The 18280-nt window shown below is 39.3% G+C and overlaps 2 protein-coding genes and 2 non-coding genes across 4 annotated transcripts; 1 reads left to right on the top strand and 3 right to left on the bottom strand.

The window, feature by feature from the left end:
• Positions 1-1511: 1511 nt before the first annotated feature.
• Positions 1512-5439, bottom strand: LOC120253813 (NADH-ubiquinone oxidoreductase chain 6). The gene is given in 2 exon segments (XM_039262035.1): positions 1512-2996; positions 2998-5439. Coding segments are annotated over 2 exon segments (693 nt in total). The 5' UTR covers positions 3184-5439; the 3' UTR covers positions 1512-2489.
• Positions 4410-4481, top strand: TRNAN-GUU. The gene has a single exon. It is a non-coding gene; the product is annotated as a tRNA-Asn (tRNA).
• TRNAD-GUC lies at positions 5129-5202 on the bottom strand. Its single transcript has one exon. It is a non-coding gene; the product is annotated as a tRNA-Asp (tRNA).
• Positions 5440-14745: 9306 nt separating the features above from the next.
• Positions 14746-17931, bottom strand: LOC120253812 (WD40 repeat-containing protein HOS15-like). The gene is made up of 6 exons (XM_039262034.1): positions 17821-17931; positions 17106-17192; positions 16046-16096; positions 15894-15970; positions 15225-15299; positions 14746-15136 (listed from the first exon to the last, which is right to left on the bottom strand). The coding sequence occupies exons 1-6, from the start codon at positions 17929-17931 to the stop codon at positions 14914-14916; spliced, it is 624 nt and encodes a 207-aa protein (XP_039117968.1). The 3' UTR covers positions 14746-14913.
• Between the last annotated feature and the right edge of the window lie 349 nt (positions 17932-18280).

The raw sequence follows: 18280 nt of genomic DNA on the forward strand, positions 1-18280 counted from the left end.
TTATGTGAGCCTTGTTGGTCATTTGGTAACCAGATCGATTAGGTACGGTCCGACGGGATCCTTCACAGGTTGAACATTCTTGCTTTGTCACGATAAGAGCTGCCCATGACAAAGATCTCGCTAGTGATGCCCATTTCTTTTCTTTTCTTTTCTTGTTTATTATGATTGAAAAAACTCGTAACTTCTCGGGCTTTTAGTATGATTCTCCCGCTGAAGACGATAGCGATAGAAAGTTGCGCGTAGGCGCAGGCTCTGTGAGAATTCTTCGCGTATTAGGAACAAAAGAGACTCTCAAGTACGGTTCTAAGGGAAGGAATTGACCCCAAACCGACACAGGTGAACGCAAGACCACACCCTTGTCTAACGATAACTGACCGGTGTTTAAGGGGAACGTATGCTTCGGATTGAAAAGAAGAAAAGCAAGAATATAGAATAGGCGTATACTACTCGTCGTTAGCTAGCTCACTGGCAAAATCAGCCCAGATCGTACGCGTTCGCCCTTGGTCTACGCGGATCAAGGGCCCAGCTAACGCGTGAAGAACCTCACTTTCCGGTATACTGATCAACGAAACCCCAATGGATTATTTCTATAGGCGGCTTGCTTGGAAGACAGGAAAGATGAACATGCCATAAGGAAATCAATCTGGCGCAAAGCGAAGGGATTGGATACGCAGCTCTCCATAGGAACCGCTCTGTACGAGAAATTGTAATGAACTGAAAAGGTCTAACCCCCTCCTCCCCGGAACACCATCTGAAAGAGTGAAGTCAAGTTCTCTCTTGCCCTCTTTAACGATTTTCATCCTTACGTTACGACAAATGGATCGGTTATATCGATCGATGGAAGAGTGGAGGACCTCCTTGAGATGGGGAGGTGGTTTTACCAATTAATTATTGGAATTCGCTCCTTATAGGCCATAGCAAGAGATATAGCGTTGGCTTCCGACTTAGTGAGCAGAAAGTCGTCCGTATCAAGTGATAACAACAGGATCCCTTGGTTGTTGAAGAACCCGAGCGTCTCAATGGAATGATTGAGCGTTACGGAGTTATGGACAGACAAAATCTCCTATAAAAAACCTGTCCTTAACGGGATGGTACTGACTTTCATCATTTTGGGAGCACAAGGACGCGAGAACCAATGACCGAACCCACAAAAGACGGTCTGTAAATAACATGTGCTTCCACAGAACACCCTTTTAACTGGTTTTTGACTTGTTGTCTACTTTCAGGAAATAAGGAGCGGAGAGCGCGCGTTCTTTTTTATTTGCCATGCTTTTTGCCAGTACAGTAAGTCTTGCTTCCTTCTCTTCGAAGGGTATCAGGAGAGTGGGTAAGCATCAATACCGAAATTATGCTTCTCCAGTGGAAGCTGTGGATCTCGATCGCAGGCGTCTATGCTAGCTCCGGCTGAAAGGAAGATGTATGCATCTGCCCCTGCCCGGGCACCCAAGCTTCGGGACAACCAGTCAATGATACCGCTGGCAAGCTGTAAGCGACAAGTGGTTCCCCGACTACAAAGGGTATCGCTACTAAACAGTACTCGAAGTCATCCAACCGTCCCTGCTATTCCTTAAAGGAATATAGTCAAGGGGCGCCACGAGGGGAGCCCTCCAGCCATTATCGCTCCCTCCCTCCTTGGTTTGCTTTGTTGTTGACAGAAGAAAAAGGCGTGGAAATCTTTTTTTGTCGGAACGTACCCGGCAGAGGTTCCTATCGGTGAATCCGGCTGAAAAGAGGGATCGTTTTTCCTTGCTGCCGAAAGGTCGCCCATACCATCGATTTTCGCCTAGGTACTGACCCTCTCTCTCTTCACCCCGTAGCGTACGGCGATTAAAATCAGAAAAAAATTGACCGAAATTTGTCTTCTTCCCACACCCAGACCCCGCGCCCGTATGGAGCCACCGTCGCTATCGTCGGCTTGCCACCTTGGAACCCTACCCTCGCGGCAAGGGAACTCATGAGTGGCGACAGCTGCAGTATCGGACTCCACTACTCGTAAGCAGGGCACGCCATCCGACTTACAGCCATCAATGCCCGCCCTTGTACTCTGATGATTTTAGTCAGAGTCAGCAATCTAGGTAACTACTAGAGGCCGCATAGTTGTTAGATTGCCGTAGTTCTTCCTTTCGGCATACGCCCCTACTTCCACTCCGAATGGTTACGGGACAAGAATGGGCCGGCCAAGCCCCGGAACATAAATATAGAGGTTCCGATGACGTACGCTACTGGGGTGAACTAACATCAGCAATTTCGGACATTATCTATCATATTTCTCATTTCGAGATATTTAAAGAAAGAATCCTTGAAAGACATCCTTGTTTGCAATGCCGAAAGAAGAGGCGATTGTCCTTTGTTTGGCCCGGGTCGACTTTCGCCTTGCCTTTTCACATCCGGATTTTCGCGCGCTTAAAGCATTTCCAACTAAAAAAAAAATGGAAATAGGAGAGTCCTCGTCAATGCCCCAGGTCAGCCCGGATGTCCCCCTCTCTTTTTTACAAGTCTTCCGTCGTTCTCAAATGCATGTCGATTTGGTCTGTCGTCCTCCTCATTATAGTCCTCCTAGAATCCAACGCATTTCGTCGGAATACATCCTGTCTTTTCGCCTTTGTAGTCCTATGCATAGTAAGTACTATAGCCCCAATCATGGCTACTAATAAAATCAGACTAGGAACCAAAAACCAGACGGAATAGTAGGTATATAGTAAATTGCCCAATGTTTCCAAATTAGTCCAACTTCGTACCTTTCCGGCATGAACCGTATATCTCAGAGAGGTCGTCTTTCTGTGGGTTGGTAGTAATGGAATGGTTTCATTATCTAAAATAAAGAACATTTCCCACCAAAGGATCAGTCCAATAATACCACTCACTGGTAAATAGCGCAATACTTCTTCGTGAATCTCCGCTATTTGAATATTGAACATCATAACCACGAATAGGAATGAAACGGCAATAGCTCCTATATGAACTACTGGGAAGATCATAGCGGAGAAGTCGAGACCCTAACAAAAGAAGTAAACCAGCAGTGTCGCGAAAGACTGGGATGGGAAACGAAACGGAATGTACCGGATTTTTAGCACGTACAACCATCAAACCAGAGACCAAAGCAGGGCTCGACGAAACAGAAAGTATCATGGTACGTCGTCCTTCCCTGAAATGGAACTTGAATGCGTCTTCTTGCTCCAGCATTCAAGTCGATCTATTACGACCAGCGCGGTTGTTCGTATTTCATTTTCTTCTTCCAAGCCAAGCCAAAAAAAAGAAAGCACTCACTGAATTACTTAAGGAATCTCGTCTTTCTCTCGACGCCGAGAATTCTTTTTTTGATGTGTCCGGGTCGATCAGAGGTTCGGCTTGCTTCTCCCCCACCCAGCAAAGTCCAGCATCAAAGCCGTAGTGCGCTAGCGCGCCCGAGGGCGAACAAGCAAGGGATTAAGCGCAAGGCGCGAAAGAACAAGCAAGGGCGAAAGCCCTTGCTATTAGCGCTGTAGTTTTTTTGCGTTTTTCACCTTTAAAAAAAAGAAGGCGCCAGCGCTTGAGTACTGACCCCTCCGGGGTCCCGGGTTGCTTTGGCGCGCCCCACCCCGTCAGTCCTGTGTTGTACTTTACTTGACTCTCCCCCGCTTGCTGATCGCTGTGTTCAAAAATAACACGAAGCTGGATATGAGTAGATGTTGTTGGTCGAAAACAAAAGGTCTATCATTCACAATGGAAGAGAATGGTCTCGCTCGATACGTCATTTGATTTGGTGTATTTTCATATTCAGAGTTCTTGAAACTTCGAAACTCAAAGCCCAACCTAGAAAAGAATGCTACAATGTTAGAAATTCTCAACTTAACACGCCCCCTTACTTCACTTCGCGACCTCCCACTACCTCATCTACCGAAATGACTGGGCAGATCTAATGTATTCTAGCATTAAACCAGCTCATGATCCTTAGGCTATACAGCATGGAGCAGGCAGAGAGATGAAAGGACCACCTTTTCCTGCTTGCTTGATCGGAATCTATTCTATAATAGAATATGAAGTGCTACTTAACTTAGTAGTATAAACTCGGAGAGACAGACAGAGAGAGGACTCTCTCATACTTGCAAACTCCTAGGATGAGAAGCCTTTTTTTGGCTGGAAGAGTTCCAGCCTTTGTTGCCCCTCGGTAGAGTGAGTCTACTTAGCGAACTGGCAGGACGCGGAGATCGATTGATCAATATGCATATCGAGAGTTGATGGTTGACCGCCGCCCCCCTCGTCCTGTCCTGGAGGCTCTCCGGCCGGGGAGGCAAAGGGGATTGCTATCGTCACCCTTTCTCCCGGTGTATGTGAAAAAGAAAAAGTGACGAACTTTTGTTCTTTTCGGTCATAGGTTGGTTGGTCCAAAGAGCGAGAGTTGGCTTCCTTAATTAAATTTAGGGAGTTCTTCCTCAGTAGCTCAGTGGTAGAGCGGTCGGCTGTTAACTGACTGGTCGTAGGTTCGAATCCTACTTGGGGAGATTTGATGTTTTCTGAATTTGAATTGATAGTTATAGCTTTTCTGACCTAGCGACCCCTGTCCTTCTCTTTTTTTTTTTCAAAACTAGCAGCAGAATCGTCAAACGGGACATCCAAAGCAAAGTAAAGTGGGAGGAAGTTTCTTGTTGGAAATTTCTTCCTCACTCTCGTATAGGTGAACTTGGTTCGTTCAATGAAAAGGGATAAGAAGGATCCACTGGGAATGAATGGAAAGACTGGAGTAGTATCTTCATTAGCAGGAAGGAATTAGTCTACACTAGCGTAATTAGAAGAAGAAAAGGGTGACTGTTTAGGTGGGAGGATGGATGTGGTCCAATGGCTAAAGCTCTGCCAGTTTCTTGTAGACTGGCAGTCTCCGAGAGGAACCTTCACCCCCCCCCGGGCCGGGTGGGATGGTAGACTTTTTCTTCGCCACTAGTGGCAACGAAGTCCTTGGTAATTTTCAAGGGGGGAAGGAAGATCTCCGTTTATTCATTAAGTGCCTGCGGTGAGACGCGACCCACAACAAAACAAACGAAGGGGGTGGGGGGAGACCGAAGAAAGAAGAATTGTATTGAATGCTACACCGGGATCAGCAGCTTCCAGTGAAGACCAAATGGGTCGGGCAGGAGGAAGTTTGAGGATCGGGCGGGGAAAACGGGGTTCGAACCCGCGACTTCTGGCGTGACAGACCAGCACTCTAACCAACTGAGCTATTTCCCCCTTTCGTCACTACTGTCGATTCAAAAGTAACCTACCGGTTACCTTTGTAACTATACAAAAGTAGCTGTACAACAGAATGAATGCCGTTCGCCTTTGTTTTTTCTTTGATTTTCTTTTAGTAGTACGACACGACAGTAGAAACAAACGGCTCTGCTCGCTTAGACAAAAATGGGCTCCGCGCTCTATTTGCTTTATCAGCTATCAGTTAGTTGGTGCTACGCGCGACTTCAGTTGACAAAAGCGCCCGGCAATGAGCATAAGGACGCTGCTGTGGACATGGTAAGTTCTTTAATTATGTCCTGGACACATGCTGCTTGGTATTTAATCGCATTCTAATCTCGACTCTGAGCATATCCTCTCGATCAATGGAATCTCATTCGGACAATCAGGTCGGAGATGGAGCCTCGCGTAGTGGCCACACGGTGCAAAGCACCCTACTGCACGACTCTGGAAACCCCACGCCCAAAACAAGGAAGCGCCGACATGCACTGCCTACTGCTGCGCGGTTTATCTGGGCACCATTACTCTGGTAGAGAAGTTATTGCCACCGCATGACACGACGCCTCACCTCGTGACAGGTAAAAGGTTACCCCGATGAGGCCGCATAGGAGAGTCGCTATCGACTTTATTGTGCCGTCGCCACGTTGGGTTAAATTTTTGCTTTGAAGAACATGCTGTCCTCGAGAGCACCTCAATATCGATTTTGTTTTCGAATGTAAACCTCGGACAAATTTAATTCATTGTTTTTGTTTTCAAGAACATGACTTGTATATGTAAATGTAAATTTTGCTTTTGTTTTTGAATTGTAAAGCGAGGTTAAATTTCGTTTCCGCTTTTATTTCATTGTTTAATTTACGTTCTAATTGTGTACATTTCACTTTCATTGTTTTAAATATACTATATATCGTTTAAACATCGAGTTGAAATATTTCAACTTACTGATGTATCAGCTTTAAAAATAACAATGTCTCTCTTAAATACATTCAATTCGGGTTAAAGAGTAAGAGTTTAAATATGGAAAGTTGCCCATCGATCACATATGTTTCACATCGCCGTCGGCTTATTTACTATGCCTAGTCGGGACGACAGTTTCATCTGCAAGATCGCCGATTGTGGCCGGATCCATGGCGTGATGCGCAATGTAACTCGCGGACATCAAACGCTTATGCGACTCGATCCTCTTTTCGTCTAGGCCGCCCGGGTCGCCTTCGTCGCAGCGGTCGCAAACGAAGCTTCAGCGATTTCCGTCACGAGGCATCACAGTCGTCGGGTATGGGGGAATATAGCTTCCTTGTACGCCCGCTTTGTAATTGTCGGCGGTGAAGTACCCGTTAATAAATCGATGTACGTTGGTGTCTGTCTCGCATTATTACTGTGCAGCGCGTTTGCAAGGGATACCATAAACTTGCCACTCGGCATGAACAAGTTCGATGGCGAGATCTACAGAAGCTGTCGCGACCGGTCGATCACTTCATGAGCGATCACTCGACACAACGACCAACATGAAGATTTCAGTCGCCCTCAACAATGATATCTACACTGAATGTATGTCCGGGCATAAGTAGGTCTCCCCATTTGTTACGCTTGTTCACGCGCGTTACATAACATGCGCATCGACTTGAACTGGCAAATAAGGTTAAACAAAGACCGATGGTTAAATAATTAGTAAACATGTTTGAACATTATTGTAAATATTTAAAGCGTAAGGATTAATATTTAAAAGTCAGATAAGTGTAATTAAACAAAGATTAAGAATGTTTAAAGGGTGACACTAAATGTTAAGTGTAAACCAACATTCGCGAGACCTTATGGAGTCGACCATTTTCGTCACCCGGTGAAATGACGTGCTTCCTTGATCCAAGCATTGAGCGACTCTGCGACGTTTGAATACATCTCACCCCAACGATCACCTCCGAACGAGATAATTCGACCAATGTGCCATATCCGATTTATTAATCAACCGGTGATGAGCTTGGGTGATGTGGCTCGCGGTCATTCACGGTATCATCGAAATCTTTTAGCCGTGGATGCTCACGCAATGCGGAAGCATATAGACCAAAGACTCCTCCCTCAATGACTTCCCAAGTCGACATTGGCTTTTCATAAAATTGGCCTCCAAATGTCGAAGGCGAGTATGCGATGTGGCGAGCGAAGGGAAGACTCTCGCATTGCGCTCACAAGGCCCTTGGACCGTCCGACCACGAAGGTAATTATCTCATGATAATCTCCATCCTCGTATAAGGCATCGCCTAACTTAGATATGAACCAAGTCCGATTGGCATCGGGTCTCGTTGTCAACTATACCGAAAGGCGCGATGGAAAAACCATTGTTTCCATCTTTCCCTGTGGCACCCGATGAGTGTACCCGATATTTTTCCGTGAGGTATGTACCATCGAAAAAAATAGCGGTGCCTGCAAAGCCCTCTTGAATCCCACAATACACGCTACTGAAAGAAAAGAATGCACGTTTAAAAGCGATCACCGCTCTCTTTCCACGATCGCAAGCTGCCGAGGTTGTCTCGACCACCTTATCCACATACCAAAGCAAACGATCGTAGCTCGGAGATGTCACGCTGGCGTCGAGGACCACTCGGCATGCTCTTTTTCCCAACCAAGCCTCGCTTGTATGGTATGTGGATACCATGTTCCCCAACATGTCCTCTCGAATGTCGATGGCCTTGTATAAGGGGACGGTCCTTGAGCTTCGAATCACTCGTGCGCTAACCCATTTTTGGACGCTTTTGGATGCGACGAACCTATGCCACCACCGCAAGTGTGTGACGGGTTGATTGTCTTGATTCGAAAAGTATTTTTGTTATACTCTTTTTGATGCATGAAGGCGCTAATGACAACCATCGGGCATAGCATTCCACGATCGCTTTCCCGATGGTTTTTCGTTCTTTATGAATTTGAAGTCAAAATTCCTTTTTGATTGCACGATTTCGAGTACATCCCTCGAAATGTTTGACACAGTCAAAACATTATCCAATATCCAACGACAAAGACTTGCGAATGATCCGGCGAGGAAGGAAGACATCCCACGCCGCAGTCGAGTCGCCATGGGGATGAACTGGAGCACTCGCAGAATCCCGAATTCCTCGCCAACACTTCGATCGAATGAAAAGATCAATATGTTAAGCGGAGAATATAATGTTTAAGTGATAATGACAATATTTAAAGCGTTAAATTAAATACTAGCGATTAACTAATAACGTAAGCGACTAGTACTGATATGTTAACGAGTGACGGACATATTTAAACACTAATGGCCCCAGAACAAACTGGAACAATTAAAAAGAGAAGGAACTTTACTACGAGTAAAACTCGTTTTTCATTAGGATTCGAGCAATGGCACATTTTTACGTCTCGACGACAAGATCAACTACTGACACATTTGAAGATGGAGTGCACGTGACACATCCATTTGGAAGTCAACATCGTTTTTCTATTGGGCAAAACTGTTTTTATATCCATCGGTGTGATGAACTTAACCACGATAAGAGAAACTTGAGACCCCATCGCTCACATATCTCGGCTAACACCAACTCCCAAGAAGTCGAGCCGTGAACATTAGCACTCTTCCCTCCCCGTTGAATCTAGCAATACCACAAAAAAACTCTCCATAATATATCGGTCGAAAACCAAATCAGTACAAAACCAAATGAAATGAAGAACAAAAATAAGCCGAAGAAGAAGAAGAAGAAGAAAGAAGAAGAAGAAGATGTAAACAACAAAGCAGTGAGTCGGATAGGCAAACAAAAAAAGTGCATATATATATCATTGTCGCGATGAAGACCAAAAAAAGTGCATAGAGGTTAGACTAGGCGTGATGTGATTGGGCGGTATTTTTTTCCCTCCATCGGAAGGGCAAAAAAGCAAAATATATGCCACTGTCGCGATGAAGACGTATTGTCATCGCTCGACATGAGTATCTGTTTAACCGTCAAGTTTTTTATGTATAAACAGATACACATAGTGTTTAACATAATGATTACCGGTTTAAATAAAGTCTATATCATGTAAATAATACGTAAAAGCGTTTAAATATAGTGACTTAACTGTTTAAAATATATGTTATTGTTTAAATTGAATGCTTTCACTGACATCGCGTTGAAGATGGGTACCTCTGCGTCCCATTTGTTTAAACATCTTTACGTATTTTTCTTAAACACTCGTTGTCATTGTTTAAAGAGTAACTTGAGTATTGTTTAACTTTTTCTATTGTTTACAATGAGCGTTCTTTTTGTTTCCCACATTGTTTTTTACTAGGTCTCGTTTAAATTTCGAAGTTCACATTCAAATAAAACATTCGTTTACAACATTTACAAAAACATTTACAAAAACATTTACAAAACATTTACAACATTTACAACATTTACAACATTTATAAGGACTTTTGGACACTCACGACTCGACCCTCGTATCACGAAAACAAGTGTCATGCGTACATTCGAGATACTCACAGCGGTTGCATAACATGCGCATCAACTTGAACACGCACAACATACAACATTAAAAAAAGGTTAAACAAACACATTCATGAAAAAGCGACTATTAATCGATGTGTGATGGTGGGACTTAAGCAAAGATCTTGGTAGTTAAAACACGAACGACATAGTTGTACATCGGCGTAATGTTCTTAAGCGGTAACAAAAAGTCTCAAGTGATAAATATCAACCCCGTCTTAAAAAGATGTTTCTCGACCTCCCTCCTCTGAGAATCCTCCCATGATCACGCAATACGTGAAAACTTTCTTTTTCTTACCCAAGTCGAAAAGCTCGCTTAATTGCTTCCCCGTCGTCCACACTTTGGAGAATCCTCTCGCATTCGAGGCGATTATGCGAGCATTTTCGACTAGGGCGAAAAAGATAGTTTAACTGTTGCGTGATTACGGTCGATGATTCTCAAGATAAGGAAGGAGGTTCACGAAACATCCTTTTCGGATCAGAGTGGTTGTCCGTGGGAAGAGGAGGAAGAGGAGGAGGAGGAGGAGGAGGATGATGAGGGACGACGGCGAGTGGTTGTCCATGGGAAGGGTTCTTCACGGTTATTTATGGTGTGAAGTTCTAGCGGTGACTCTTCATATCCGAGAAAAAAATCAAAGCGCACGATGGGACCGACATTGGTCGATTACAGCGAGCGGGTGTTCGGATATTTATATACGCGTGCGTAAGAATTAATGCCGTCATTAATTCTTATGCAGCGGATACTCTAACTCTTACGCTGACTCATTTGAAGATGAAGTGCACTTGACCAATCCGATGGAAATCAACTTCATTTTCTATTGGAGAAACCGATTTATATATTTTCGGGTATGATAAACTTCACCCAGGACTACCACAAATGAAAGTCGCCATAATAAACTCCGGTGAATGGTCAAAGCTGATAGTAACGAAGAGATTCTCACCAGTATTCATGAACCCGCGAGTCGAAGTCGAACAACTCAAATGAGGAGAAATGAGGAGAACAACAAGATGTAATGCAGACTCCTATACATTGTCTATCGAAGCAAGCGGAAAAACCCTTGAAAAGGTTGAACATGATGATTTAGCGCTTTCCTTTCCCACCATTTTTAAGGCCAAAAATGGGATTTCACAACATGGACCCATTTAAAGTGAGCGGTGGGGGTAATAGGGAAGTTAAACACTAACTGGAAGGGTTGTGCAGGGGTGTGTAAAAAGTAGGAGGGGTTTTTGGGAAGTTTTGAAAATTACGAGAGTGACAGTGATAATTTTTCCCTTTTTTTAGTAGGATTGATAAATACAATTAGTGAATGATGTTTTTAAATTTAAAAATTATTTCGTTCTATATTTACCTATATATAATTAGCATTGTTTTAATTAATTCCAAAACTATATATTCCAAGCAATGTTTAACTTTGTTAATTTTGCATTTAGTGTTAATTTATTTATTTTTTTCTATTTAAATTATATATGTTTCTTAGCTTTGTTTTAGTTTATTACTTTTTGATTTTTTTGTCAATTTAGAGTTATTTTTGTTTATTTCATTTTGTTATTTAATTTCTTTTTATAATTCCTTGTCATTATTTAGTTTTTGTTAATTTTTGCTTTTTATTTATTTATTTATTTTTGTTTTGCTATTTACTTTCCTTTAGCATTATTCATTTTCGTTATTGCAACTAATTTTTAATATTATTTTTATTTTTATTTATTTACCTTTATAGTTCCTTGGAATTATTTCATTTTGTTAATTTTGCATAGTGTTATTTTATTTATTTGATTTTTATTTTTTTACTATAATTATTTGATAATTTGCGATTTTAATAATTTTGCATTTCTTGTTTTGTTAATTATTTTTGTTTGTTGCTTAATTTTCCTATAATTATTGGCATTGTTTATTTTTTTAATTTTTCATTTAACAAGATATTTTTAATTATTTTTATTTTACTCATTAATTGTTTTTATTTATTTTTATTAGTTTCATTTTTATAGACTTTGGAAAATTTGAAATATGACACCACATGGTGGAAACTCGAGGAGAAAGAGTATTGTTGGTTAGGCCTCCTTGTTTACCCATGAGAACAATGAATAGTGTGAGTAAGAAAGTCTAGCTAAAGAACCTACATAGTCTAATGTGCCCTAAGATACTCGAGCAATAAATCCCACCACAGAATCCGCCCTTAAATCCGATATTTTTTAAAGTCCATTTTTATAAAAAAATATAATAATGATGAGATTGTAACTCATGCTAAGTGTAATTATTGTAATTTAGAATTTAAGTACAACAAGAGTGTCAAGAGAGAAGGACATGACACACTTAGTAGACATATAAAGAAGAAGAAGAAGCATCCGAACATGCTAAGATAACCTCAGGAAAAATCTCAAATACAATTCGCTATGGATGAAGGTGCAGATTTTCACTCTTTTTTATTTACATTTTCTTAAGCAAGATTTACCAACAAAATTGTGGAGAAATTTTTCGTGGAGCATTTGCTATTTAACTTCGCTGAGTAATGTCAAGTGTAAGAGTGCATCCTGAGACATTGAAACCGGTATGCGAAAATGCTTTCAAGGAGGATGATTCAAAGAACAACTTTTAGATAAACATGATAAAGAACAACTTTGTGAGTATTTTCACGCTTATATCTCTTATATTTCTTTATATGCTGATATATCGACTAATGTATTTCTTGAAAATTCTTTTATGGGTATTAGAGTGCATTGGACTAATGACTTGTGGAAAATCTAATAATGAGTCATTGCTTTTAGGGTATTCATTGAGGTCCATACCGCCGATAATATTTATAGGATGATTCGTGGATCATCAAAGAATATGGTTTGACTTTTAAGATTTTTTTCAATTTCATTTGATAATGCCTATACTAATACAATCTCAATTAGACCTCTAAAACAATATCTAAGGCTTTCATTTGGGGCAAGTATTTTCATATTAGATATGCTTGTCAATGTATTGAACTTATGTGTGCAAACTGGGCTAGAGTTTTTAGAACATTTTGTAAGACCAATTAGAGATGTGGTATCATATATAGGAAGGAACATGACCCTACAAAAATAATGGGCTCGTTACTATAGAGCAAATAACGTGAATGCTAAAAAGTTCTGAAAGATGTTAAACTAGATGGAATTCTACTTATCAACTTCTTAATGTGATATTTCCATATAAGACATTGTTGATTACTTTAGTTAATGATGCTTTGCTTAGTTTTAATTTATTTGAATATCAATAGAATGTTGCTTCCAGAGTTATAGATTTGCTTTCTATGTTTAATACAGCTACAAATGTATTTTTGCAAGTTTATTTTCTCATTACACATTTATTTTTATAAGGTGTAATTAATGTTGCTAAGCAATTGTGGAAGTTTAGATTAGTTGCTCAATTAGTCATGGGCCTTGTAGAAATGAAGGCCAAGTGGTTGAGCTATTATAGAGATCTACTTTATGTTACTTTAGTTGCATTTGTTTTAGTTCTTAAGCAGAAATTAGAAGGTTAATCTGTATATTTAGAAGCATATTACATGTTCTTAGGACTTAATGGAGGTCAAGATTCCCAAATTACAACTCATGAATGAGTTAGAGACTCAATAGTCTGCACCAAAGTCCAGCATCTTTATAGATGTTAATGCAATTATTAGTGATATTAGGTCATAATTTTTTTAAAATTTTTTAGAGTTGTTCTCGTTATGGCCATGTAGTTCCACAAGTTGCAACGAGGTGATAGGACATTCCAGAAATAGTTGGAGATAATCATTTCGGCAAGGGCAAGCGAAGAAGAAGCAGAGGGGTTCGCAAGACATAGAGGTCAACCTGTACTTGAACACAACCTTTTAGTTCTCTGAAGACATTAACGTAGATATGACCTATCGCTACCAAATATTCAAATTCAATTTTGCATAGATGATGGAAGCTTGTACAAGTTTGACAGCAAGAAGTAGAGATGAAAATTCCAAACACGAGTGGCTTCTTATTTACTAATAACATGATGAGCACAACAATTGTCCCTAACACCGAGTAATCAAAATCTAACATTGACAAACAGGTACGTGGATGACAACTCCACTCCAACGTAAAAGAACTACGTTATACCTTTGACTCCTCTCATACCCAAAAGTATATATAAGCAACATAAGTAATGAGTTACGTACAAGGCCCTCATTTTTTTTTAAAAAATTATTTAAAGCTATTATAAGTTATTCTGAGTTATTTTATTTTATTTTATTATAATTTTTAAGGATTTTTTTTTATAAATTTTCTATTAAGTTTTTCTATAATTTTCAACTATTTTATTAAATTCTATTTTGTATATTTAAAAATAAAAAATAAAAACTCGATGGCTGATATGTGAATTGACGCGTAAGTGGGTGGCCTCAAGCTACTTTCTGGTAAACTTTTCACTTTACTTTAATATAAAATAATTAAACCATTTAACTATTATCTAATTTAATTTTTATAGTTAACTAATTCACTTTACCTATTATACACCTTTTTGTAAAAATAATTAAATATTTAAATTAAATAATGTACTTTTTATATAAAATAAACAATTATATAACAAAAGGAAAAGGAAGAGGAGGCGGGGGTGTTGGGGGTTGAAAATACACATTGAGCCCTTTCATCCTTATAGCTTGATCTAAAAAACAAAATATAAAGACTAATTTTCATAAGCACAATAGCCCTTTCATCTTTATAGCTTGAGCAAAAAAAAAAAAAAATTTTGATCCTTGAAAACCATCAAAGAACCTTACATAATATTATCAAAATACAACTGTGGTGATCATTTTGGATTATTATGCAGGACTTACAGACTAGGCAAAAAATCACCCATGGATGCTCTTTTCATTCCAAAAAGTAACAAGAGACCATGTTTGTGTGATTCTGCACCACAAAAAGAGAGTGTGCTTGCAAGCATCCAACATTGTCTTGCAACCAATGATTTGAAGTTCTTTCACATGAAATCCCTGGCAGCATTTATGTGCACAAAAAGATATTTAACATATTATGGGAGAAACTAATTACACAAGCTTTACAACAAAAAACATTAAGTATGCTCAAACCCAAACCAAAATTGCCAAGAAACAGTGATTTTCCCAATGCAAAATCAAAGCAAGTTTACAAAAAAAATGGAATTTGAATTAGTTAAAAGAAAGGAGTTAGCAAAAGGATCAGTATGTTCAATGACTAGGAAATCATTTCAACAGCTCTACATGGTTTCTCACATAGCACATAAGAAAGATCAAAAAGTCACATCAACTACACACAGAGTACCATAATCAGAACCTGCAGTTATCAGATTGCCTTCTTTATCCCAAGAGAGATTATAAATTGAAGTGTCACAGGAGTTGTAGGACTTCATAATTTTCCCATATCTGATATTCCATATGAGTAAACACTTATCATCTGATGCGCTTGCCAAATACTCACCATCTGGACGAAACTCTAATTCAATTACAGCAGCCCTGGTTCTCAAAATGATATGAATTTGCACATCAAAGTATGCTAAAATATGTATCGGAGTATCAGTTGGAAATTTTATGATCAGGGTACCTGTGACCATTGAAGCAGTAGAGGAGCTGCCCATGAAAACAATCCCATACTTTCACTGTTTTGTCTTTGGAACCACTGACATTTGACAGGATCATATAAACCGTCAAAGAAAAGATGAAAAAAAAAAATTATTCAAAATTATAGAATGATGATATATCAATCAAAGCATTGTAACATGTGGAAGATGTGAATTTGGAAGCGGGAGAGGATTCTGTGTAAATTTTGGCCAGAAACATATCCAAGCAAACTCCACAACTTTCTTTTACTCTTGATCGATTTTGATTCTTCTCTATGGATTTACTCTACGGGAAACTAAGATAGAGATACCAAACAAGGCTAGCTGTAGGGATTATTGCACATGTATAATTATTTCAGATACTATGAATTATACAAGAAAATTTGGCTATATAAACAAAGAGATCCATTGACTTTCACATGACAGTTATTTTTCTTCAATTATTTTTTAAATTTTTAGAAGGAAGGGCTCTTAGGTGCTTAATAAATTAAATTTTACACAAGTACTTGGAAAAAATTTTGGTTCATAAACATCATTCATAGAACCATGTCAATCATAAAATCAAGTTTCAGTCAACAACTTAAACAGACATGAAGTAAACAGTAAGGCATGATTGAAACAAGAAAAAAAGAAAAAAAGAGGACATAGCCTACCTAGCAAGAACACAGTAGGGCTTGTTGATGTTTTTGCTACATGGGCCAGTAGGGCTCCATCTAACAGTGTGTACTATCTGAAGATGAAATTAAACAAATCATTCCAGTATAGTCATACAGAATGACCAACAATGAAAAGAAAAGGCCTACACCTCATTATGCACTAGATCATGTAGCCATTCATCTTGATCCAGGGCCCAAATCTGGAGACAAAATCACATAAATTCTGGAAATGGCCCTGAACAACTTTTAGTTTATAATGAAAGAAAAAGGCGAGACTAGTTATTAGTTATTATATAAATAACTCTGCTTCAAATAAGATAACTGAAATCAGTGAAGAGGGAGGTTACCCAATATCCCTCCTGGATTTTATTAAATAAATAAAAGAAAAGAAGAGTCAACCAAAACATACAGAGCAGTCCAGCCCACAAGATCCCCTTTTATAACCTTGGGTGGGTAAAAGTTACACAGCATTATTCTCGTGGAAGAGAAGCTGTTACATATGCCACCACTTCTAAATGAAAAGATGGACATACCAAGAGCATTCTTGATGCCCGATCATAAGCTAGAAAAGCTAGACATAAGCTTTCATTACAATGCGACAGAATTGCAGAAGTCAGGTTATCATGCCCTGATCAGCAGGAACGCGCAAAATCCGGTAGCAAAGCCCATGGATGCCAAAAGTGAGACCAGGCGTCATATAAAGGATTTACATCTTTTGCATATGGAATGATTAAAACAAGTGCTGGAATTACAACAAACCTTTGTTTCACTTTTTAATTCGCCATTGGACATGTAAGGTTTAGTGCACACTGCACATGCAAAATCTTATTGGATACCATCATTAGAAGTCAATATCTTATCATGATTAAATCATATTTGACTAAAGAACTTCAACTCTTAAACTAAGTTGGACATAATTTCTCAAGCGCACATGCAATTTGAATTACATTCACATCATAAAGCAGAAGAACCAATGGCAGACTTAACCCAGCATGGTATGTTTAAGAGAAATAGGTGTCTAAAGTAAACATGCAAAAAGTAAATCTCACGGCGAATGCATGACTTTAGAATTCTCATCAGGTACATAAGACGTAAAATATGTAAAATAATCAAACATCATACATCTGAAAAACTGATGAATATTGAAACATCAATACACAATAAAATGTCATAGAATATCCAAAAACCACTTTCATAAGGAATGGTTACCTTTATGGTCATTGCGCTAGCGAGAGTATGAAGCCAACAAACTCCTGCAGTAGGATTACGACGTGATACCATGAAGGTCAGCCTGTACTGAACATCTCATGTAAAGTCACAGTACTGGACAAGGAACAAAACAATGAGCCACAGAATAAACAATCACGCTCAACTGTAACTCTCAATCACTGACTATAGAATGGTGAATGTACCTTTAGTGTTAGAGCAGTGTGCATAAAATAAACAAATCTCAAACTTCCATCAAGAATTTCATTCAATTAAAAGACCACATAGTTGGCCAACAGCATTTAAAACCTTTGAAAAATGTCATCATTCGAAAATGAGATGGCTTGCAACCTGGGTTTAGTCAGAGCAACAGATGCAACTTAACAAGTAAAAACATGAGAACAAACACGATCGCTAAAGTGGACACATTCATATATATGCAAACTACTTCAAAAAGATGAGTAGTAGTAATTTAATCCAACTGGGTTATTGAATTCATTTTAAAAGTGGATATTACAAATATCACAACACTCAAGATTGTGAAGGAGAAAAAAACTTGGTTTCCTTCATGTCACAGTCCAATTTGCAAAACATGATATTATTCAAGTATAAGCAGAACATGAACAATCTTGGAGGATACCTTTCAGGCAATCAACAAGAGAAATCGCACTGATCAACAAATGCAAATTGTTAGCACGGTGTATCTGCTATGAAAAACCTGATATCCAGAAAAAGTTTTGACTGGCTTTAGGCTCTCCAATGTCGTAAATGCAAATTTCTCTTGTCCCTTTAAGCATGCTGCAAACATGCAGTGGTATGGCTCCTCCATGTAGAGAAAGCAGTTCTGAAAATAGATATTATGAGCATTGGTTTTATTGAGTGACTACTAAACAAAACACAAATCTATTCTTTGACAACTGAATCAACTTTCACCTGAATGAAATGCAAACTCCTTGTATAGACCCCATGTATTAGTGTCCCAAACAAATAATTCTGAGCACGATTTATCACCGTAAGGAGAAAATCACCTTTACTGTTCCATCCTAGCAGTAATATAATGCGTGATTTCCTTAGCCTCTCTTCTTTTAAGTCACCTGTGGCATCATTTGCGGCTATGGTTGCTTAAAGCTCTTAGGACTCAAGGATAAACCCTATTCAATATAGATCGTTCAACTTTG

The sequence above is a fragment of the Dioscorea cayenensis genome, unplaced genomic scaffold (assembly GCF_009730915.1).
Source record: "Dioscorea cayenensis subsp. rotundata cultivar TDr96_F1 unplaced genomic scaffold, TDr96_F1_v2_PseudoChromosome.rev07_lg8_w22 25.fasta BLBR01000216.1, whole genome shotgun sequence".
Taxonomy (NCBI): domain Eukaryota; kingdom Viridiplantae; phylum Streptophyta; class Magnoliopsida; order Dioscoreales; family Dioscoreaceae; genus Dioscorea; species Dioscorea cayenensis.